At 41.0% G+C, this 25834-nt stretch overlaps 1 protein-coding gene across 2 annotated transcripts in view; it reads left to right on the top strand.

The window, feature by feature from the left end:
- The window catches only part of CER9 (RING/U-box superfamily protein), a 33100-nt gene that overhangs the window by 3185 nt on the left and 4081 nt on the right, over positions 1–25834 (top strand). For both annotated transcript variants that reach the window (XM_006850452.4, XM_011627307.3), the window contains exons 2-8: positions 13191–13889; positions 14403–15170; positions 15281–15492; positions 15646–16014; positions 17755–17912; positions 18001–18164; positions 18270–18416. In XM_006850452.4, the coding sequence (XP_006850515.1) occupies positions 13191–13889; positions 14403–15170; positions 15281–15492; positions 15646–16014; positions 17755–17912; positions 18001–18164; positions 18270–18416 (2517 nt within the window). The remainder of the gene's footprint in view (positions 1–13190; positions 13890–14402; positions 15171–15280; positions 15493–15645; positions 16015–17754; positions 17913–18000; positions 18165–18269; positions 18417–25834) is intronic.

A 25834-nucleotide genomic window follows, 5' to 3' on the forward strand; every position in this document is an offset into this window, starting at 1 on the left:
CTATTTACCTTCTTTCTTCCACGTTAACAAGCACTCTATGGAGACTTTAACTCCTCCAGGAGCTCATTAAGTTGCATGGAGTGTAAATAGATAGAAATGCATACTGCAGGGAAGAAAAAGTGAGGAAGGTCAAGGGTGAGGGTGATGCAGAGACCTGCCAAGCCACGGAAATAGGGAAAAGAACCCATGCATGTGTGCCAACCCACTGGACTCAAGTTCGCAAAGTGGTCTTGGATAAAAAGATCTCGATCATGCCTGCAAGTATCCATGATGATTGCAAGTATCTAAGGACATATGTAGCTGCTCATGGTAATTTAAGAGGCTTCTATGGGACCTATAAGGAGGGTGACCATCAGCTTCACTGATGTTGCAGGGCCTTGCTTTCTGGAGTATATCAAGCCTTCCCCCATTCATTGTTTACATTTGTCTTGGGGTGCTCCTTCACTGAAGTATGTTTCTGGAAACTATGTTACTATGTGAATGGCTGCATTTGCCTTCATGCTGGGTATTTCATCAACTGGGCCATGGAAATGAAAGATTGTTATAATTAAACTTCACATTATAAGTAGGCTTTAACTACTTTTTAATAAGAAGGTTATGGAACTGTTATTATGAACATGTAACATGTGACTCGGTGAGCTTTATTTGATGCTAGACCATCTTTACTTATTTGTTTTTATGTATTTTCAAGGAGAAAAAGCATGTGATATGTTGATTCATAAAAAATAGGCATGTAAGTTGGTGTTCCCTTGTTGATTTTTTCATTAGTGTATATAGTATTTCTAATGGAATTCAATTCTGCCATAGTCTTCAAGGTCATGTTCATGGATTTTTGCAAGTTCTAACTACAATTGCAAATTGAGGTGTTAACTACCACTAAAGATGATAAACACAGTCAGGTGGGAAATAATAAACAGTATTGGCTCACCAAGGTCTCCATCTTAAGAAATTGAGGATCTATTCTCTGGTTCGAATATTTGATTCAGTTGCATTTGCATTAGTGTTTATATTTATGCACTTCTGTGGATATAGGGGGAAGTCATCATTGTGGTCTTGTCCAAAACCGCCACATTCTCGATGGGCTCTTATAGCTCATGTAGCTATTCATTCCAGAGGCCTTACCAAAACCACTGGTCTTATTCTCAAATTGAACTGGGAGAAGGCCTATGACAATGTAGACTAGGCTGTGCTTGACTAGGTCATTTCCAAAAGGGACCTTGACTGGAGATGGAGGATATGAATACATGGCTAATATTCCTTCCTCCTCTTTCCTCGTCCTTTTCAACGCTTCCTTAAAGGGCCGCTATCCTCCTCGAAAGGTCTTTGTCGAGGAGAGACTATCTCACCATTTCTTTTTGCGTTGTTGCAAGGTCTTCAACATAACCCTTGTGAGATTATACCATTCGGGTCTCCTTTCCAGCCTTAAATCTTCTAGCAATTGTGAAACAATCTCTCACCTCTAATACACAGACAACACCCTCGTTTTTTGCTGCACTTCATACTTTGAAGTTTATATTGCCTTGAGGTGCCCAATCTAAGCTCTTGGGAATTGGGATTCCTCTGGATGCCCAATCTAAGCTCTTGGGAATTGGGTTTCCCCTTGATGTCCTTTTTGTTTTTGCATAAACTGACTCCTTGCCTGTCGAATATCTTGGCCTTCCTTTGGGTATCGGAAAACCTTGCATTTTTTTGAGACCCTATCATTGAACAATTCCAACGTAGACAACGTCTCTTGGCTTGCATTAGGTTCAAAGTGAATTGTGTTGACAAAGTCTCTTTCTGTTCAAATTCTTGGATAGGTTACCAAAGTCTTAAATTCATGTGGCCAATCTCATTCCTAATTACAAGCATAGTTAAGGGAACCTTGTGGGTAGGGTGATGATCCCGCTCCGGAACCTTGATCCCATGGTTCCTGCAAGGGATCTTGTAGGGACTTTGGTTTTTCGATTTTGGGACCTCGCTCCCAAGAAAAAGGGACCACGTTCCATTCATCAGTGGAATCTAGTTCCATTTTGAAATAGATCCCCACTCCCATCAACCATTGTCCAAGGTTTTGGTTCATTAAAATCTTGGGTTCCATGTTTATGGGATCTACTTTCATTAACGGATGATACCGGGTTAGAAATTGCCATCTTCCCAAGTTCCCGTTATTTAGTAATCATAAGTTCCATGATGGTAAAATCCATTCCTTTTTTCGCCTAGCATAAAGTTCCATTATTTTAGATTCTTAAGTTGAACTAGGCGTAGTCTAGAGCGACCCATTGTTTTATTAAGTCCGATTGTGTAAGCCATCCCTCTTAGTTGTGAGAATATGTATTTGATTTAAAATATTATATTTATGATGTCCTATTGTTTTAGATTCTGAAATCATACTGATGAATCCTCTTAGTTGTGAGATGAGAATATATGCTTTTATTTCAAGCTTTAAAAAGCTTCTTTTGCATGAGAGAGAGAGCAAGAGAGTAGTTCATCTTGTCCTCTTGCCCCTTCCGAGAGCCAGCCTTTGAGAAACAATGGAAGCAGAGGAGACTAGATTCGAAGAAGATGACTTTTGAGTGGTAGGATTTTGGGTTGTTGGGGCCAACCAGCTGAGGACCTTGATTCCTATACTTTAAGAATCTTGATATTAGAACAAGAGGAACCCCGTTATATGTCAATTCCTTAACCAAGGGAACTCGTACTAGCTCTACTTGACAACCTCATTTTTATGTGTAATGGAGCTTAAATTCCTGCTAGTCAAAACATCAAACCCATTGACATGGGATCTTGCTCCCATAAACCTAAGGATCTCATTCCTCGTCTTGTTGATTGACGCTGATCGTAACCTCAGGGAGCTTCCACTATAGGGCGGTTCAGCGAAATCCGAACCGATCCCGCTCCCGTCACCAACAACTATGGTTACAAGCCTTCCCTATGCAGCAGTCTCTCAATGCTCAAAATCTTCATAAAACCCTTTGGTATGGATCCCCACTTGTAGGAGACCGCTCTTGGAATGTGAAACAGAGGACCTTATTTCCCTCCTCAACTTGTTGTAAACCTTTTCACTCTCAAATTCAGGACCTGATTAGGAGTGCCAATGGTAGGGTTGCGACCTTAGACTTTTGAGCCGGGCCTTGATTTGAGCAGCATTCGGGCCTAGGTTCGAATTCTCGGGCTGGGTTTGGGCTGGGCTGCTAAACTTTTTTTTTGGGCCGTTTCTGATTGAGCCAGATAGTCTCGTGGCCGGTCCAAAAGCCCGAATTCTGGTGCTTATAAACCTCTTCTTTTCAGCCCAAAATCCAATCTCTCTCTCTGACCCAATCTCTCCCCCCCCCCATGAAAGGCAATCTTTCTCTCTCTTTTTTTTTCTTCAGAAACCCAATCTCTCTCACTATGAAACTCAATCTTTCTCTCTCTCTTTGAAAGCCAATCTCTCTCTTTGAAATCCAATTTCTTTTTCTCTGAAACTAAATCTTTCTATATGTGACTCTCTTTATAAAATCCAAAATTTCTCTCTATAAAACCTAATCTCTCTCTCTCTCTCTCTCTCTCTCTTCATTTCAACCTGAAACCCAATCTTTCTTTCTCTGAAACCCATCAAAATAAAAACAAACCAACCAAAACAAAACCAAGATATTAGTTCTTTAACTTGGACTCTCAAAGTGGTCATATTGTCGGCACCTTAATCAGATTTAATGGTGATAATATCATCATTTGATGAGCATTTGATCATTTTTGCCTTATTGTTCAGATTCATCCCCATTGCCACAGAGCATCTCTCTCTCGCTCTCTCTTTCTCTTCATTTCAACTTGAAACCCAATCTTTCTCTCTATGAAACCCATCAAAAAAAAAAAGACCCAACCAAAACAAAACCAAGATATTAGTCCTCCAACTTGGACTCTCATAGTGGCCACTGTGTCATCACCATAATCAGATTTAATGGTGATAATGTCATCATTTCATGAGCATTTGAGCTTCTTTGCCTTATTGTTCAGATTCATCCCCACTGACATAGAGCATCTCTCTCTCTCTCTCTTCATTTCAACTTGACACCCAATCTTTCATTCTCTCTATGAAACCCGTCAAAATAAAAAAAAAACCCAACCAAAACAAACCATGATATTAGTCCTCCAACTTGGAGTCTCAAACAAGGTCACAGGGTCACCACAATAATCAGATTTAATGGTGATAATATCATCATTTGTTGAGCATTTGAGCATCTTTTCCATAGTGTTCAGATTCATCCCCATTGACACAGAACAATCGCACAAAATTGCTTAAAACCCTCATATATGAGAAGAAAGGCAACAAGGGCAACATGGCTTGAGTCCATGATTTGCAATGAGAAACCATCGTTCGAACAATCGAAGTTGGCATTGGCGATCAGGTCTTGAATGGCCTCTAAGACCTTCAATAGGATCCCTTGCACAAGCCTTAGCTCCAACATGTTGATTGGCCTCTCTTTTTCTCTCTCTCTGCAATTAGAAGTCTCCCTTGCACAAGCCTTGGGCTTTCTTTGACTGTTTGGAGAAGAAAGCTGGAGAGAGAAATGTGAACTTTTGGGGGGAGAGAGAGAGAGGCAGTGGGCTGTTTTTTTAATGGGGAAAGAGGGGGGTGGGGGGGAGATGTGCCAACTGAGTGGCCACGTATCCTCATGCCTCTTCCTAATGCATTTTTAATAGTTTAAAAAATACCAAAAGGCCCGAGCCGTTTGGGCTTCAAATGAATCCATTTTGGTAGGGTCGGGTTAGGCCCAACACTTCTATTTTTGGCTGGCTGGGTCGGGTCTGTCCACAAAATTTTTGAGCTTTTTTGGTTGGGCTCGGGCCAAACCCAGCCTAGTGGCAGCCCTAGACCTGATAGATTCCAGATGACTCGTTCCCCTTCAAGGAACTTCTCTATCTCTTCTTTCTACTGATCCATTTCTTTGACTTCCAGTAGTGCTTCCCCCTCAAGCAAAATTTGGACCTCTCCTATCCAACCCAATGTCTAGGCCTTTAGTTTGCTTTCTATTCTCAACAGCAACTTCACTTTTGACAAGCTCCGAAAGGAGGTCGTACTCTTGCTAATCATTGTTGTATGTGCTCTAAAGCAAAGGAGACCCATACTCACCTTTTTCTATATACTAGTGTAGCTTCTTCCTTTGGGACTTGACCCTAAAGGACTTCAACTAGCAGCGGGTGACCACGGAATCCATCGGTAGTTCTTTTTTCCTCTTTCTTCTTACCATTGTGCCCTAAAATAGGGATTTCCTTTTGGAGAGCCTCTATCATGGGCCTCACGGCTCTTCTTTGGACTACCTTGGGGGAGAAACTTGATGATTTTAAGAGGTAGACATAGTCCTAGAATGACGATTGCGGAGGTTGCCCGTAACTGCACAATCTTGTGGGTCTCTAATGCAACCCTTTGAACTTCCGGCCAAGTCGGATTTCGTCTCACATTGGTCAGATGTTATCAAATTTAAACCCCCAAAGCCCTTCTGTCTTCCCTATGGAGTCCCGCTTACTAGGGCCCATAGACTTAAATTTTGATGGCTGCTCACTGGGAAACTTGGTACCCTGCGGTTCTTGGGGAATCTTCTAAGACTATGATGGTAAGACCCTTTCCTGCTTTACCGGCTTCCTTGGCACCGGGGAGTGCTGATGCCATTTCTCTACTCAAAGAACTCTCTAGGTTTTGACCCTTATTTGTTTTTTTTTAGGGGGGGGTTGGTTTGGAAGAGGATATCTCTTGGCCAACAATAGGAGTCAGCGTCCTTGACGTCTCCTTCCCATTTTTTACCATATGTTTCATTTATGCAAGCGACTTCGATCATATTTGGTGGTGACCTAACACGGAGGCCAATGCTTTTAGCAAAGGAGGGTGCCTCAATCTCTTAGATCTTTCTTTTACCCATGCCTCATTGCTCTTCTGCCTTTTTCTCTCTATTTATCTCCCTCATTACTCATTGATACTAGCTTGAGTGGCTGAGCACATGACATTTGGGGCGCAAACCGTTCCCCCACCCCGCCCTTTTTTTTTTTTTTATCAAACTTATACTAAAGCATTTATTGTATTATTGTATTAGAGCACTGAGCTTGTGGGCTGCCCTCCTCTCATTGCTTGTGAGAACCTTTGTACTTAATTACTACTTAGTAATATATCCTGTCACCAAGTTCAAAAAGGGGGGAACATACACTTTTGGGGCTCCAGGCAGCCATCTCAATGCATACCTCTCTCTGCCTAGGGGCCTATGTGGCCACCTGGTACAACCTTATTTATGGGCAGTTTCCCATCCCATGATTAAGGGCATAATTGTCAGTTTCTAACTAGAGAGGGAGTAAAGGCTTTGGGGGGTCTATACTCCTCAAAATCCCCTTAGGGCCAATTCTTTTTACTGTTATGGGGTTCAAAAAACAAATACTTTTCTTCTGCAAGTAATCCTTAGATAATGGAATTTTTTCTATTTGTCAGCACGTCTATGAGTCTTTCAGGTAAGATCTACTCCTCATTTCTTTGGTTACAATGTTTTATTGTGCTCCTCCTTGGCTTCTTCCACAGTACCAAATTTGTAATGGAATCATGGGCATCTTCCAACCCAAAGATAAAAATGTTGTACATAATTTTTGTGTAAAAATAAGTAAATATTGATATTAATTTTTGTTGCCCAGTATTTTCTTTGGTAAAATTCCATATCAGTATGTTCAACTGTTTGTTTCTCAATTGAATGTATGGTTCATGAATTCAGGCCATTTGTACTCTTCCTCTATAGGTTTATGGCTATACATAATATGTTTCTATCGCTCAGCGACTGCGATAGCTTGTGTGTTAGACAATATTCAATACATTTCCTATCAGCTACACAAGATAGCTTGTGTATTAGACAAATACTCAATTTGTCTTTGTCACTCTATCTTGGTCGCTCTACCCGCAACCAAGATAGCTTATGTATTACACAGATACTCAAAAAATTTGCCTGTATATAGAGTGATTTTGTTGAATTTTCCCTTTTTTCTGAAAATTATTGGTCGTTTCATTTGTTAAGCAGCCAACATCCTTCATCTTTCCAAGCTATAATCCTAATCTTGGACCATAATTTATGGAATATCCTAACTCATGTGGTGATCCCACTTCAGAATCTCACTTCAACACTCCTGGAAACGGATCTTCAAGGGATCTTGATTTTTAAGTTTTGGGATCTCGATCCCCACCTTAAAAAAAAGATGGCGACCAAATGGTTTTCTTGATTTATTGCCAGGTAGAAATGCAATTATATTTTTGTGTATATAGTCCTAGACTACATATAGTCTTTAAGGTTGGGATCAAGATCCCTAGGTTGGAATAAAAGGTTTGGATTAATCTCCCTAAAGGGGTTGGGATTGAGATCTCTAACATTGTGGGTTTTCGATCCCTAACATAGGAATTGTACAGACAATGCTTCCGACTTTCGGTATCTTCTAACCTTTCATGCTTCCCCTCTCCAGGTCCCAACAATTGTGTCTTGGACTCCAAATTATAGTTACTTGGATCGAGAGTGAACTTAGATCCCTGATTGGGATCGGGATCATGGGATCGAGAGATGCCAGAAGATGCGTGGGATAGAGATCTTGATCCTCATACTGTGAGTTAAAGTGGTCATTATCCCACAATGAAGGGAGCGTAATCCAAATTTGCCTAGGATCGAGGCTCCCAAAGTCTACTTCATAGGATACTATAGCTTGGGATGAAGTCTGTTGATGATATGATTAATGTTTTTTTTTTTAATTAAAAAAACCAAAGTATCGTTAAATATCATTAATTTTTGGTTATCATTGAGGTGCGTTTCACATGTGAGAAGTGAAACTCAAAACCCAAAATGAGGATCCAAATTTTAGTCCTCAGGCATGAAAGAAGCTCTAGTAGTTGATGAAAATGCAATGTCCTTGTTTTCTCTTGTTTGGGTCCTTTCACTTGTGATTGGGCATGCAATTGGTTAAATGTTGATTCAGAGGGAAAAAAGGGTCGAGAGGAAAAGAAAGGGTCAAAGGTCTTTATAATGGTGGAAATGGTCCATGAGAGGGCATAAAGACAAAGATCAATTGTACACAGCTTATAGAGCTTCCAGTAGGTGAAATGAAAAGGATTTAAGGTAGGACACGTGGAAGCTTTAACTTTGCAGCTGCTCTCCTTCATCTGTAATTTGGCTATAGCTTGTATGTTATAGTTTTTATTTTTGTGACTTACAAGTTCAAAGTTCCAACTCCAACTTTAAACCTTGGTTATCGTTGAGGTATTGGGACTGTTTCTCAACTAGTTGATCTCTATACTAAAAGCTAGTTCAGATTTTAGAAGTTTTAGAGAAATATGCTCTTGTGCACGCACACACACACACACACATAGAGAGAGAGAGAGAGAGAGAGAGAGAGAGAGAGATGGACTAGGGCGTTAGAGAGAGGATTGGGGGGGCGTCATTGCATGTGATTTGAAATATGCTGGTGATCTTTGGTACTAATGTAAAGGAAACTTGATTTCACATTGGTGGAGGTTCGATCCTACTTACACATGGACCCATGATGTGGATGAGAGGGATCTGGATCCCATAACCAGGGATCTAGATCCCCAATTTTTGTGGATCGAGATCCCAAAATTCAAAAAGCACCTGGAATCGAGATTCCTTGTCCTGGAGTACAGGATCAAGCTTTCGGAGCCAGAGCGACCACCTTCTTGGGCGATCTTGGTAAGCATGCTCCTAATTCCATCGAATTCTATTCATTTTGAACCCTAGCTTCCAACGGCTAACCAAATCCTCACCCAAACCTTAGCTGTCCATGAAGTCTAATGTCCAAAAACTCTCACTGTAGTTTTCCTAAACCCTAGCCTCAAACCCTCTACTGTAGCACACTAGTTCTTAGCCATACTCATGTAGGCTCCAAGTCTCTTTGTCCATCACATTTGGGGCATGGACCCAAACTGCTTGGAGTTTGCTGAGGCCATTGACTTATGCTATAACGTACATTTTTTAGACACACGAATGCATGTGTGTGTGCGTGAGTGAGTGAGAGAGAGCGAGGGAGGAAGAGAGTTTACGCTACCCACTAGGTTAGTGCTGTAGAAATTTGTTCCCCCCCCCCCCAACCTCTCTTATTTTGAAAATGTTAACATTGTATTTAAGGCAGAAAACATACAAAATGTAACAAAATTTGACCCCAAAGGAATGGGGGCTATATACATCCAAAAAATGAGACTTCCCTTAAGGGAGCCCTATACAAAATATGGAGGGTCGAAGGGGAGAGATAATGAGACACTGAGCCAATATGAAATGATGATTGAGGCTGCAAAAAATTTCTCAGTCAACACTTTATGTGGCAAGTGCGTATGCTTGAGACCAGAGATAGGGGGTGGAGGTGGAGGCTCAGTGAATTACATTGTGTGAATCACCTTCCACGATGGGGTAGATGACCAATTGTGGTTGAAGAGTCCAAGGCCTTCGAGGAGTGCGTGAGCTTATGCCATTTGGGAGTCAAAGTGTCCTATAGGTTTGGAGTAGGGAACCAGGATTTCGCCTTTGTGGTTCCTTAACAAGCCACCAATACCGCCCTATCCACGGTTGCCAAGGGAACAACCATCAAAATTCAGTTTGATGGCACCAAAGTCAGGAGGAATCCAGCGTGAGGTTCGGGGGACCCTGAGGTGTGAAAGATGGAGGGGTAGCCAGTCATGGTGAGAGGCCGAGCGATGGATACCCTTGAAGAGTTTATGGCTAGAAGCCCAAAAAGTCACCGGGATTTGATCTTGTCAAATAGAACTGCTGTAGACTGGTATTGTCCTTGGAGGCTCCTATGATTGCGTGCGTTCCACACAGTCCAAAGGAGCACGAAGTTGGATGCCTTCCAGAGGAGAATGCCAAGCTTAGGCCATGGGTAGGGCTGAAAGGAAGAAAAGAGCCGAGGGTTAGATTGTGGGGTAACCTATTACTAATGGAAAAGGTGAAGATTCTAGAGGACAGTGGCAACGGGACAGTGGTATATTGGGATGCTAGAGAGCGTAGCTCGGATAAGAATTTCAAAAAAAGAAAAAAGAGAGCGTAGCTTTGAAAAGAATTTAAAAAAAAAGAAATAAGAGAGCATAACTCAGATAAGTGTGGCTTTGCCAGGCAGGGAGAGGAAATGACCTTTGTAGCAAGCCTATGCTCAAATTTATTAATGATGTGTGCCCAACAGCTAAGCTTAGGTATGCCAATACAAATTGGGAGACTTTGAGGGAAGGGTATTTGTACTGCTGCCCCAAATCTTGGCCAAAGCTTGGGTTAAGTGGGGGTCAAACGCTACCCTTATCATCTTCGATTTACCCATATTAAGCTTGAAGCCAGTAGCTCATTTAAAACATTCAAGAAACAGGAAGAGAATATTAGTCTCTTGAGGGTGGAGCATTACAAAACACCAAGGTCTCATCTGCATATTGTAAGTATGGGATGGTAGGGCCATGAGTGTGCCGCACTTAAACTCATGGAGTAGGCCTTCACAAAAGAGCCGGGAGATGGAACGCCGGGAGATGGAACGGCTAAAGACTTCGGCTGCAATGGTGAAGAGGAAAGGGGAGAGGGGGTTGCCCTGGTGCAGATCCCTAGATAAGGGGAAGAAGTCCCCGTTAGTACCGTTAATCAAAACTGAGAAATAAGGGTTGGATATGCAGCCACGGACCCATCTCCTCCACGGCTATGAAGGATTTCATCAAGGATCACCCAGTTGACATGTTTTTGGGCCTTTACCTAATTGAAGTTGACAATAAGGCTAGGGATTTTGGATAGGTGGCTTGAGTGGATGCACTCATGAGCCACTAAGGCCCCATCAAGTATTTGTTGATCTGTCACAAATGTACCCTGCTATGGGGATATCACCAGGCTGAGGACATCTCTAAGGCAGGAGGCATGCAACTTAGACAAAATTTTATAAGAACTATATATGAGACTTATCAGATGGAACACCTTGAGTTCCTCGAGTCCTTTTTCTTGGGGACAAGAGTGATGAAAGTGGCATTAAGGGCTTTATGCACTATTCCCATGTTGAAGAATTCCTTAAAGAACGTGAGGATATCCTGTCTAAACGAACTTCAAAAGGTCTTGAAAATGGTAACTGGTAAGCCGTCTGGGCATGGAGCCATGTCTTGGCCAAGACCTTGGATAACTCTGAGTATTTACTCTTCTGAGAAAGGTTGTTCGCTCCATTCGGCCCTCTCGGGAGGGAGGGTACGGAAGGATAGATTTCCCATGGTGGGTATAGGCCCAGGGGGGCTGAGAAGAGCTTTTGAAAAAATTTTAGAGTGGCTCTTTCGACCTCGGTAGGGTGTTCGAAGATGGAGTTCTCGACGTTGATGTGGGTGATGGTGTTGTCCCGCTGTCTATAGTTTGCGAATTTATGGAAAAAGGAAGTGTTGAGGTCACCAAACTTAAGCCACTTGACTCTCGACCTTTGGTACCAGTATATTTCCTCTTTCTTGATGGGAGAGAGAGGTATTTGAGTTCTGGTTAGACTTGCTGTTTCTTTTGGCTACCATGAGGGGTCTCAGTTCCTCTAATTGGTCCTAGTGTTGGATGGCTAGGAGAATTGAGCTTTTCTTGGCTCTTAGATTCCCGGGCAAGCTTTTGCTTCATTCTTGGAGGGAAGCCTTAAGAAGTTGAAGCTTCCTCTAAAATTGGAATCTTTCCCTATCAGAGACCAGGGGGGAAAAGAAATGCCACCAAGAGGGAATGAGTTGAAGGATGTCAGGATCCTGGATCTAGGCTAGCTAGAAGCGGAAAGGTTTCGGGCCCCTAGGGGTAGGTTGGGTATAGAGGAGGATCGGGCAATGGTTTGAGGTCGGTTTAGGGAGAGTTGAGGCAAAGGAGCTAGCAAAGGCTGCGTCCCATTGGGACTGAGAAGAAAACAATCAATCTTGGAGAGGAAGGGGTTGGACCAAGTTAATTGGGCTATGAAGTCCGAGAATCGAGTCATAGCCCCAGTGACTCTAGCCCTAGAATTTCATTCGAATGAGAATCTGGTGACATTAAAGTCACCCCCCGATCACAAAATTGGCGGGGAAAGGAATGCATCCAAGTCGAGCTCCTCGCACAACTCTTCCCTGAGATTGTTAGAGTTTGGTCCATAGATGGCCAAAAACTTCCATTGAAAGCCATCCGAGGTTTTGGAAAGAACCAATGAGATAGAGAAAGAGCCTAAGTGAGAACAAATGAGAGAATAGGTGGAGGGGTCTCAAATAACCCAAATACCTCTCGGGGCCCCTGATGTCAGCAAGGCTACCCATTGGCTCGGCCTTCGGTCCCAAACTTGTCTAACTTGGATTAGGGAGGGTGCTGGAAGTTTAGTTTCAGTGAGAGTTATGAGATCCAATGAATGGTGAGTGCAGATGTCACAGATGGCACTGCGCTTTGATGGGTTGCCGAGCCCTCACACATTCCAGGACAATATTAACATGATGAAGGGGGAGGGAGGGTAAAGCTCGCCTAGTTGAGTGTATTTGGGGAGAGCCCCCCAAGGAAGAAGAGGGATGGTGAATTGATGACCTTCGATTGGATGGCCTATCGTAGTTGATCCCAAACACTAGGTTTGAGAGTTTGCAGTTGCCTCTCCTGGTGACCTTGAATTGAGGGAGGGAATTCGCATGGAGGAAGTCCTGGAGGGCTTCTTCATGGCCTTCAAATTTGAATCCCATCACTCGCATGACTTGATTAGCGTTGTCTTGGGCTTGTGCATTAACAAAGTCGGAGTCCGCACAAAAACCTGAAATAAACCTTAAAAAACCGTTTTCTAAGGAGAGAGAAAATTGGGTTAATGTCAGTTCTTTATTTTAGTGCACTTTTAGATCTAGTGTTACATGTGTTCAAAATCATCCCCCCCCCCGCGAAACAAAAAACTGTTCATCTAGTGTTTTTTAGAGCATTCCTAAAATTTTGGGTCAAACAAATCCTGTTTGGATGGTCAAATTGAAGGTGACATATGCGGGCTGTATAGAAATGGAATTTATACATGTGTATTCCCTATACATATCTGTATGTATTTATATATGTGTGTATGTGTATTTGTATAAATCAAACTGTAATGATTTCAGCTTTGTTTATTGGACTTGTTTGACTTATATTTCTGATCAATGAGAGCTCAAGCATGCTGTTTCGTTGATTGTCTTGTATGGTGTGCCTCTCCATATGATGCTCATTGCATTTGTATTTGTGCTTATTATGCCCTTGTCATGCTGGCAGGTGTGCAAACATGCATTTTCCTTCTCTCCTGTTTATGCTGAGAATGCCCCAATGAGACTCCCTTTCCAAGAGTTTCTAGTCGGGATGGCAATGAAAGCATGTCATGTCCTGCAATTCTTTTTGCGTCTGGCTTTTGTGCTCTCAGTGTGGCTCACCATAATTCCCTTCATCACATTTTGGATTTGGCGATTAGCATTTGTGAGGAGCATTGGAGAGGCTCAGAGATTATTCCTTAGTCATCTTTCTGCTGCGGTCATTCTAACAGACTGTCTTCATGGTTTTTTACTTTCTGCTGGCATTGTATTTATATTTCTCGGGGCCACTTCCTTGAGGGACTATTTTAGGCATCTTCGAGAGCTTGGTGGGGTACAAGATGCAGAGAGAGAAGATGATGGCCTAGAGAGACATGGGCCTCGTGTTAGGAGACCTCCTGGCCAAGGTGGTGCAAGGAATCCTGCTGCTGCCGGAAATGGCGAGGATAATGTTGGGGGCCAAGGGATTGCTGGTGCTGGTCAAATTATTAGGAGGAATGCAGAGAATGTTGCTGCCCGGCTGGAAATGCAAGCTGCACGCCTTGAAGCACATGTTGAACAGATGTTTGATGGTCTGGATGATGCCGATGGTGCTGAAGATGTTCCTTTCGATGAGCTTGTTGGCATGCAAGGACCTGTTTTTCATTTGGTTGAAAATGCAATAACTGTGAGTCTCTCTCTCTCTCTCTGTGTCCTCTTCCTCATTTTTGTGTTATTCCTTAATGCTTTGTCTTATTGCTTCTACCAAGTTTATTTCTTTGCTTGTAGGAAATGTTATATGGTCTCAGCATTATCTGCTTATTTACTTTGCTTTATTTTTCACTGCCAAGATTGAGTATAAAGTTATAATGAATAGCAACTATGATCTTGCATGTGTCTTATGATATGAAGTGTTCATAAACTTGTGAGGTGCTCCCTTTTTATTTGGAAATATTGTTACCTCCACTCAGCTGTCCTTAAAATGTTTAGGGATTCTTGCCTTACTAGGTTTAGTTATTCCTGCCTTACAAAAATTTTGTTTGCTGAGATGATACTCCTGTCCATAAAAAATTTATTTGCCGCAGAAATTTTGAGAAATTAAGTTGCAAATCTATTCATCAATCAACTTTATTGTGAGTATTCCAATGCACTTCATAAGAGTTGTATACTTGCTAAATTTAGATATTTCTTCTATTTACAGGTTCTTGCTAGCAATGCAATATTTATTGGGGTTGTATTCTTCTTGCCTTTTTCATTGGGACGTGTTATACTCTTCTATGCATCTTGGCTTTTGCCATCCTCCACCTCTAGCGTCATGCTGTCAACAGTCAAGCCAGTTGCAGAGTCTGGTGTTGCCTTGGCAAACATCACCTTGCAAACTGTTGTTACAAATTTCTCCTCAGATGGTGGTAATGAAGGCTTGATTGATCAGGTTGTGAAGGTAGCTTCTGAAGCTCTGAAAACAAATATGACAGGATTAGATGAAGTTTCTCACTTAAAGAATGGACTGGGACATGCTGAATTGTTAAAAGGGGCAGGAGCCTTGCAGCTTTCTGATGTTGGTACACTGGTTACTGGTTATATGTTAATATTTTGTTTGGTCTTCTTTTACCTTGGGCTTGTGGCTTTGATCCGCTACAGCAGGGGTGAACCACTGACAATAGGCAGGTTCTACGGGATTGCCTCCATTGCAGAGGCCATTCCTTCCGTTTTCAAACAGTTCTTGTCTGGAATGAAGCATTTAATGACTACGGTCAAAGTTGCTTTCCTTCTTGTCATTGAACTTGGGGTGTTCCCATTAATGTGTGGATGGTGGCTTGATATTTGCACCATAAGAATGCTGGGGTCAACGATTGCTCAGCGGGTTGAGTTTTTCTCAATTTCACCATCAGCAAGCTCGTTCATACATTGGCTTGTGGGAATCCTTTACATGCTACAGATAAGCATCTTCGTCAGCCTTCTTCGAGGGGTATTGCTTTATCAAGAATTTGACCTTCATTACTTAATAATTTTTTCATTTAATTCAATTTATTGTTACCAGCATTTTATGGCCTTAATATATTATATTATTTGATCCAGGTTCTGCGCCCTGGAGTTCTGTATTTCCTCAGAGATCCTGCTGATCCAAATTACAATCCGTTTCGTGATTTGATTGATGATCCTGTGCACAAACATGCTCGTCGCGTTATGCTATCCGTTGCAGTCTATGGGACCTTGATTGTGATGCTCGTTTTTCTACCTGTCAAACTTGCTATGCGATTGGCTCCATCTGTCTTTCCACTTGACATCTCGTATGTTTTTCCGTTACATTCTTGTACATCTCTACAAATTTCATCATTGTTCTGATGTGCTGATATATTTACAATTTCACATAGCTTCTTAATGTTTTCTTCATCTTGTTGCTCTCAGTTGCTAACATTCAATCATGAACAATATTGTTGCAGTGTTTCCGATCCTTTTACTGAGATCCCAGTAGACATGTTGCTGTTCCAGATTGCCATGCCATTTGCTATTCAACACTTCAGGCTTCGTGCGACCATTAAGGCAGTCCTTTATCGATGGTTTGTAGTAGCTGGATGGGCGCTTGGGTTAACCGATTTCTTACTGGCAAGACCTGGGGATAATAGTGGCCGGGAAAATGGGAATGCTGAGCAAGGAAGGCAAGAAAGATTGCATGATGCTCGTCGAGGTGGTGTTGAGCAACAGGAGTGGGTTGTCATAGAACATCCAGCCAATGGAGATGCTAATCGTGCAGCAGGAAACATGGATGCGGCTGCAGAGTCTGATGTTGATGATCAGTCTGATTCTGAAGAGTAAGTTTTCATTGTTTTTCAAAACTATTTCTCGGAATTTTATATATGGCACTTGCCCATGTATCTGGAATCAAGGCAAGTATTGCTGTACGCCGATTTTTTTAGGTTATATATAATAATGTATCACTCTAAATCAAATGCCTCTGAAGGGCATAGCACGTAGTGTACATGGTCATTTTGAATTGTGGTGGGGGTTCGAATCCCACTAACAAATGTCACCTTCCTTTTTTCAAACCTGTATTTTTTTTGTTTTGGGAGTTAAAAAAAAATTCAGCTGGGGAATCAAACCCAAGACGTCTCACAAAGCGGCATTCCAAGAGCCATTTGCTGCTGGCTGTAATCAAAGTGAAGGCTATGTTATATATACTTTTTTTTTTGTTCATTTATTTATTTATTTTTAAATTAGGCTAGACTTGGGCGAGTTACTTGGACTCGCCAGAGTTACTCGGCTTAACCATTGGCCGAGTCAATTTTCTGTACATTGGCACTTGCTTTGCACATGTACCAATGCACTTTGCACATGTCAGTGTTGATTGCTACATATTGTTATAATTTTCATATTGTTCTCTTCTGGTGTCTCATTACTACATATGAAACTTGTTCACCTTAAAAAATGATTGATTTCTCATGTTCATCAATTTGAGATACCAAAAATCTGGCTCCGGTATTTTTTGTTAATGTGTATTCAGTTTGTTTTGGTTCTCATTGTTTTTGGGGGGAGGTTTTGTCGTTGCTTAGCTTCATAATTCATGTATAGTTATATATGGAACTTGATGACCTTCTGTGTTCTATCAAGAGAATAAAATGATTACTATTTTTTCTGAACTCAGGCTTCTTCTTCTTCTCTCTTTCTCTCTCTCTCTCTCTCTCTCTCTCTCTCTCTTTGTTAGGCTTTTTTTTTTGGGGGGGTGGGAGGGGGGTGGAAATTTTCCAAAGCATGAATATGATTGGGATGATTGTTCATCCTTTTATGTGTTGTTTGTGATGCAACCCATATTCTTTCTTGAATCCTTGCTGTTCAGATGTGCATACACCATGAACTGTGGAAAACAGATTTTTTATGAAGACATGTTTACCCTTAGATTGAAGGTTAGGGAACTCTTGTGTGAATGGTTAGCACATATGTACCTAGACAATTATCCTGGCAATAAGGTAACCTATTGTTCCCTTCTATAAAAAGGAATACTCTACACCATGGGAGTCTGGTATGCTGAACCAAACCCAGCATCCAACAACTTCTATTGATTGCAAATAAAATAATGACCAACGTCACTCCTGAGAAGCTTTATTTGATTGTTTCCATGACCCCTCCTTTAGCCAAACATTACACAAACATGAGAATTGCTTCTAGGCCCTGTTTGATCTCACGTAAGTTGACCACATTGCCGCTTTGTATGCCTGGAGCCTTCTTTTCGGTGTTTGGGGTCTCATGCCCAACTATAGTGAGTTGGCTGATTTTGTAAGTTAAACCTGCCTTATTTGACATGTGGATAAGACTTCAAAAAGCTGTTTTGTCCTAAATAGCAATCAAAAGCTTGGAACTTGATAACTTTGATGGTTAAACTACATTCTTGTGCATTACATGCCAGTTTGTGTGTTATTTTCGCTGGTTTCTTTTAAGTCCAATTTCTTGTACTGTAAATTATGCTTCACTGTGCTAGTTGCATTGTTGTGTACATTGATAAATTGAAGCTTTGTGTTCTGGGCCTGAGAAGTTTTTTAACTGACAATTTGTGGCAGGTATGGTTTTGTTATCCGCATCATCTTATTGCTATTCTTGGCATGGATGACTCTACTACTTTTCAACTCAGCTTTAATTGTGGGCCCTGTTTCTCTTGGGCGTGCTACTTTCAGCACCATTCCAAGACTTCCAATAACTCATGGTGTCAAGTGTAATGGTAATGAAAATATAAATCTCATTCCCATAATTATTTTCTGCATCCTTCATGGATACTAACTGGTGCTCCCCTTGGCTTGTTTGCACAGATATGTATGCATTTACCATAGGGTGTTATATCATTTGGGCTATGGCAGCTGGGGTTGGTTATTTGGCCGATTATCTCAAGACCCGGAGCACCAGAGTCCTGTTGTCCCAAACCTGGAAGTGGTGTACCATCTTGCTAAAAAGCAGTGCCTTGTTATCAATCTGGGTAAGCACTCTCATCTGATATTCCATGATTCAATCATCTATCCAAGGACCATGGTGAAATCAATGAATTAGATAAGTCAAACGTCATTTCTGGTTTTGAATTCAGGTTTTCATCATTCCGGTGCTTATTGGGCTGCTATTTGAGCTGCTTGTGGTAGTGCCGATGCGAGTTCCAGTGGACGAAAGTCCAGTCTTCCTCCTGTATCAGGACTGGGCATTGGGGCTCATCTTCCTGAAGATCTGGATGAGACTGGTACCCTACTTGAACCCTGTGCTATCTGTTACTTCTGTTTTCTCTTACAGGACCAGGGTTTCTATCGCACAACGAGGATTTTCTCAATGTTCTTATTCTCCCTCTTCCCATTGCCTTTTCTTTCTGGGTTGTCTTTGGTTGTTTGCTTTATGCATTCCTCATTATTGAGGGTTTGTACTATAATTTGATGGACTATGATGTACCTGCAATCGATTGGGACCATCACTGTTTGATGATAAGATGATGCAAAGTCAAGAGGTGGGGGACCCACAAGAATTAATGTTGGGTTCCCCTCTATCATTGTCCATAATCTCAATCGATGACCCCAAGGGCTCTAGTTTTTCTGTCGTCCTTAGGATTATAGTATGCTTTCCCCTTAGCTGTTGTTTGAGGAGCGATCTGTGAGATCCTTCCTGAATGCAACATGTATAACCTTGATCCCCGCAATTGATGGCCTACTGTTAAACCTCCTCCTTAGCATCATGCGCATGGGCACTGCACGGAATGTTAACCTCCCTTGGTGACATAACAAAGTAAAAAATGATCTGGAAATCCTTTATGAACTTGTGTTACTTTGGGTAATTAAGCTCTCTCTCTCTCTTGTAAAGTTTATTTCTTTATATCGACAAACCATATGAGGGAGTACCTTTAGCTTTGACTGACCTTCATTGGGAGGCAGGGATGGTATGGCATAGGGCATGTGATGTTCAGGGATGTGTGCACATGTGGATCAATGGAAAAGATCCTTGGTGCAACACCTTTGGCATGATGGTGCAGCTTGATGGCTAAGATGGTGGGACTTGGTGGACCATCAAGACTGATTGGCTGAAGCCTAGATGGTTGATCCATTGGCATTACAACTTAAAAGGGAAATGGGCATGGCCCATGTGCATGAGGTGTAGCTATGTAGATATGTGCTTATGTAAGTGGAATGCCATATGAGAGGGTGAGTGCACATGGGTCATGGACCTGAGTAGCGACTGATGGCTGTGTGATGTCCATTTCACATTTGGATTGTTATGCATGGTTTACTAATGACTCTTAGAGTGAGTTGAAGGGGCCTTTGCCCCCCGTCCTTAATGGGCCATGCGGGAGATGCCATTGATGGTGGGGCGTGGGCTGGTAACCGCCGCACCAGGTAGTGGGTAGAATGGTGATGCAGGCCTTGATGGCGATGCAACCGGTGGGTGATTGTGTAGGTGCATACTTGGTGACCCTCGAGGAGCAACTGTGACTGTTTACCAGTAAGTGCATAGAGTGAAATAAAGGTGGTTGAGGCCCTTTTCTATACTTCTTACATATCTTATGTGCTTATCTCACTCCAATCCTCTTATAAGTGCTTGTGGAGGTAGGCGTTGCCATAGTCTAGTTTTGTTTCACACTAGACTGTGTGGTTTGGTTATGGTAAAAACTTAGCGCTGTAACAATTGATATGTTGAGTGGTGTGTCTGCTGAGATCCAGGAACTTGTCATACCTTGAGGAACAGTTGGAGCAACTCATAAGGGTGCCCCAAGATGGCCGGGTTAGTGTTTTTCGAGGCATATGGTGAATGTGTCCCAAGAGCATCACTGCCTTGGTGGCTCGGGTTAGTGTTTTTTGAGGCAAATGTGGAGAGATGTAGTGCCGATGATGCATGTGTGGGAGGACTTATAGATGACCTCAGGGCCTTCATGGTGATATTCGATGCAAGTCTCACAGGCTTGCAAAAGGACATGACCCTTGTCGAGAAGACCTTGTGCAACACCATGGGTGGGCTAGAGTATAGTTATCGGGAGCACCCATGTAGGGGTCCCCTTCCACCCCGGAATCTTGATCCCGCTCTCCGAGTGACCAGATCTCGATTCCAAGTGCTTCGTTGCTTATTCGGATCTCGTATTTATTTGGGAGCGAGGTCCGTAGCAAGCGGGATCCAGATCCATATGCCCAAGATCAGGGCTCCAATATAATTCAGTACCATGATTCCATCATACCAAGAACTGAGTATCCTATACCACGGGAGTGAGATGCAGTGGTTATTGTATCCTATACCAATGTAGTGGTTATTGTAGGCGGGTGAAGAGTTTGTAATTCGTCTTTCAGGAGGAACCTCTCGGATGATGAATCCCTCTCTTTCATTCAACTTTCAACAGCTTTGCATGCCAACTACATTCCTATCAGTGGGAACGACGCTTTGGTGTGGACTTTCTCCCCCTTTGGTGTTTTACAATGGCCTCCTTTTATAGGAGACTTCCTCAATCTCCCACTCTGCCTTCAACCCCGCTCGATCCTTTCTAATGTCTGGACATCGATCGCACCCCCAAAGGTGCAGACTTTCAGCTGGATAGCTGGATCACATAGAGCTTTAACTATAGATCAACTACAGAAGTGAGGAATCCATATTCCCAACAGATGCGTTATGTGCCAAAATGAGGAGGAATCTAACGCTCATCTGTTCATTCACTGCGAGCAAGCGCGATACCTTTGGAGCCGGCTTTTGTTACTTTTTGGCATACAATGGGTTACCCCACCTATTGTCCTATCCCTGTTATCCATATATTTCCCCAAGCCATGGCCCAAAGGCGGAAAAATTATTTGGAAGGCTACGACTGCTGCGCTTATATGGGTTATTTGGACAGAAAGGAATAATAGGATATTCCAAGGACTCTATCAATAGTGGCCTGCACTTCTCCATAAGGTTACGGCCTTGGTAACCTTTTGGGCGACCAATCATAAAGTCTTCGCTGGGATACCTACAAACTTTTTTCTAAGCCATTAGGATAATATCCTATTTCACCAGCCACGGAAAACTCAAAAACCCAATAATTGGCAACCACCCCCGAGGGGAACTATCGAACTTAATTTTGATGGTTGCTCAAGGGGCAATCCAGGCTCAGCTGGTGCTGGTGGAGTCTTCAGAGATCACGAGAGGAATATTTTACTTACGTTTGCCAAAGCCCTAGGCCACACAGACTCACAACGTGCTGAAGCAATGGCACTATTGTTGGGGCTCAAGCTCTTTAACCCTTCTTGGGGATCCCACTTGATAGTTGAAGGGGATGCTTACAATATTATCTCTTGAGCATCTGGAAAGTCTATACCCCTTTGGTACATAGCTTCGATCTTTAATGAGATTGAATTCATTTGTTGGGATCTTTGATGAGATTGAATTCATTTGTTGGAATATCAACGTCTCATGGAGGCATATCTTCAGGACGTTGAACGAGTTCACAGATCTCACGGCCAATGACAGAGCCAACATCCAAGAAATTGGCCTATCTCCGCCTCGTGATCTTACAAACAGTTTTGGACCTCCTTGAAGTTTGCCGCAGGGTTTTTTTCCAATTTTTGCTCACCTCTTGTATTTACGTTGTAAAAATTGCCGTTTTATAAACCCTTTGACTTGTTGGATGTGTCAATTTTTTGTTGTCACAGTAGCCACTTGTCTGTTTTCCTGTTTTTTCTGTATAGGGATTACTTAGCCCCTTCAGGGCTCCGGTAGCTCCCAATTTTTGTACGAGATGCTCCCAACACTTGTACATACTATCTTCTTATTTAATGAAATTGTTAATTTTATCAAAAAAAAGTTTATTTTATTCGTGTATAGTATTCGGTTTTCCTCAAATTTTCTACGACGCACGCATTTTGCAATGACATTTGTGTTCAATTTTAAAGAAAGGCAACTAGAGTAGGGACAAGATTGGAAGGAGGTTCATAAGTTAGCCGTGTTGCAATTTTATTGTGAAGTGAGGTCACGATCGATACACTTCATTACGGTAAAATGGATGTGTTACACAATCTATTGATGTGTTGCACAATCGGTTAATGGTGCATTTCTAATGAAATAAGGTAATATTTTGTGCAAGTCTCTGAATACAGTCGGAAGGGGTTGCACATTGTAAACTATAATTGTATTGTAATACTGAACTAATCATGTTGTTTCTGTGTGCCATCTCTAGGTGGACGTTTATCAGCTCAGGTGAGATATGAAAGGGTGACAGTGGGTGGACGGCTATTGGTTGTGGCATGTAGACTGTTCATGTGTAAGCAAAATGAATCCAAATAATGTTGAAGGACCTACAACCTTGAACACTAAGAAATCACATCATCTTAAATACTTAATGACTTTTCTTGCCAATCTTCTAAAGTTAATTACTTTAATCTTATAGGCAAAGGAAGGGAAAAAGAAAAACAATTCAACCATATCTTTATATTCATGTTTGGGATCACATTCTTGGGCATTAGGGTCGATTACAACACAACCTTTGTAGGAAAGACACATAACCCATAGTACTTCGCTTTTCTATCCATTCCTCCCACTCTCTCGCCCACTCCCTTTATCCACCCAAGAGCCCATTATTACCATAGCAAAAAATGGAACTCGCTCCCACTTTACAATTTACTTGAAATAGTGAACTCCGGAAACCCCGATCCTAAGAATGACACAACACGATCCCTTATGGTAGGGAACCTGCTCCTGTCCATATAGAAATGCGCTCCCTAGAAGTCATGGAACTCGTATCCTTCCCCAAACCATGTACGGAACTCGCTCTGCCGTCTAGGGATCTTCGAGATAGACTCACTTCGTGCTCCCATTCCTGTTCTTGGAACTCCTCACGTTCCCGTTCTCGGTAATTGTAGGCTAGACAGAGTGTGTGGGTGTTAGAACCAAGACGTTTGAAGGCATAAGGATCTCTAGAGTTTGCAAAACTTCCTATTAGACATGGAGCAGTATTTTGAGGCTGCTCATGCTCATGGGGATGATTTTATTGGCTTTTGTGTCATGCACCTCACTGTGGAACTCCTGTGGAGGACGTGGGTGAACGATGCTAAGATGAGCACTTGGGAGCATAGTTGTAGGGAAATTGGTCAAGGGGTGGCGATCCCCTTATGGAATCTCGATCCGGCGATCCCTAAGCTGAGCTTGAATGATACTTGCTTCCTTCCATTAGGGAATATCGACCCCTACCTATTGGGATCTCGGTTCCTAACTTAAAGGGATCTCGATCCTTGACTGCAAAGGATTTTGATCCACTCCAAATTGTCTACTTCATTGATGGTTTTATTATTTTATATTATTCCAAAATTTACTATAATGATGGAAACATTCCATATATTTTCTTTTTTCTCTTCGTTTTCATTAAAATTTGTACTTTATAATAAAATCTCTTCTTGGATTTCTTAATGCCCTTTGTGTCATTTCATGCCTTTATTGTATCTCACTTCAAATATTAATCTTTTCCTTGATTTTTAGTTATTAATATTTTTGTTCGTTATATTTTTATTAACACGAAATGTAGTTTCTACCTTTCAAAAGTGTGTATTGAATTAAAATTTTTTTAATATTATATTATTCAAAAGTGTATGAAAATGATGATGTTTTTCATTGATTTATTTATTCTCTTAATTTTTATTTAAGTTTATATTATTCGGAAATGTATGAAAATAATGACGTTTTTCACTGATTTATTTATTCTCTTAATTTTTATTTAAAGGCTTCTGTTTATAGTAGAAAATCTTTTCTTGGATTTCATAATACCTTTTATGTCTTTCATTTCTTAAATGATTAATTTATTGTCGTTTCATTTGTTGTTTCTCAATCTTCTCTAAAATCTTTTCATTTTTAATTATTAAGATTTTCGTACATTATATTCTTTTTACACCAAATGTCTTATCCACTTTTCAAAAGTGTCTACTCAATTGATGAACTATTTTGTATTTTATATTATTTTAAAGTGCATGGATATAATGACCTTTTTCATTGATTTGTTTAATCGCTTAATTTTCATTTAAAAACTTCTGTTTATAGTAGAAATCTTTTCATTTTTAATTATTACGATTTTCATACATTATATTATTTTTACACCAAATGTCTTATCCCTTTTTCAAAAGTGTCTACTCAATTGATGAACTATTTTTTTTTTTATATTATTTGAAAGTGCATGGATATAATGACCTTTTTCATTGATTTATTTAATCTTTTAATTTTCATTTAAAAACTTCTGTTTATAGTAGAAAATATTCTCTTGGATTTTGTAATGGCCTTTATGTCTTTCATTTCTTAAATAATCAAATTTAATATCATTCATGCATACATTGTATCTCATTTCAAATCTTCCTAAAATATTTTTCTTGATTTTTAATTATGAAGATTTTTGTACTTTATGTATTTTTTTTAACAACAAAATGCCTCTTTAATTTCATATAGAAAATTGATTTTTGGATTTTGTGATTTTCTTAGGTCTATCATTTACTTGTCTACAGACTCCGGCGATTATGGAGAGAAATATGGACACCGTTGATAAGTCTATAATATTACAAGGTAGTGCCTCTTTAATTTCATATAAATTTTCTATTTATAATAGAAAATTGATTTTTGGATTTTGTGATTTTCTTATGTCTATCATTTGCTTGTCTATAGACTCCGGCGAATATGGAGAGAAATATGGATACCTTTGATGAGTCTATAATATTACAAGGTAGTGCCGTTGATTTTGTTTGAAAATGCCTAGCCAGAAGTTTGGGGCTGTATGTCTTGCCTTAGCATGGAAGACATGCTGCTGTACTTGGGCCCTTTGGAAGGCAAGAAACACGGCCATTCGCAATCAGCATGGACCTGATTTGGCAACCATTTTGGCGTTAAACGTTGGTATACACCGTTGTTTTTGTGAAAGGACTTAGAAGGCCCTAGAGGAGTGACGGAACATAACTTTTGCACAGGCTTTTGACTCAAAGGTGTAGCCCCCTGCCCACAAAGGATGACCCCTACTCTTTGGCTAGCTCCACTGCACGATTGAATTAAGATTCACTTTGATTGATCTTTTCAGAAGGGAGCAGCCCATGCTAGTGCCCAACTATACTCTCATGTCTATAGACTCTTAGTATACTCTTTCTTTCGATTTCACAATTTTTTATGGAACTTTCTAACAATAAAATTCTTATTAGCAAGTTCTCAACATATTGATAATGCTAAAAGATTGATTCTTCACTTTTATTTTTAAAAGATCACTTTTGAAAAAGTTGATCAGACATATTTGAAAGCATATGCACACATACATTTATGATTTATCATTAAGGTAATTGCAATAATATATAATAACAATTGACGATATGTGTGTGTGTATATATATATATATATATATATATATATATATGCATTATATATTGGAATTAATCTATATAGCAAAAATAAAAGCATACGCACACACACATATACATACACACATATACATATGCAAATATACGATATACATGTAGTGCATATACATATACATGTAGTGCATAGATAGGAGATCGCTCCCAGGTCGCTCCCTGAGCAATGGCCCAAGCGCCCCAAGGGGTAGGGAGCTTCAGCCAGGACTTGATCCCAAGCTCTAGCACCCACACCCCCATCCGCCCTTGCTCCAAACAACTATGCTTGGGAGGCCCTGAAATAGGACCT

The sequence above is a fragment of the Amborella trichopoda genome, chromosome 13 (genome assembly GCF_054954075.1).
Source record: "Amborella trichopoda isolate Santa Cruz 75 chromosome 13, AtrichopodaSantaCruz75HAP2 v2.0, whole genome shotgun sequence".
Lineage (NCBI taxonomy): Eukaryota > Viridiplantae > Streptophyta > Magnoliopsida > Amborellales > Amborellaceae > Amborella > Amborella trichopoda.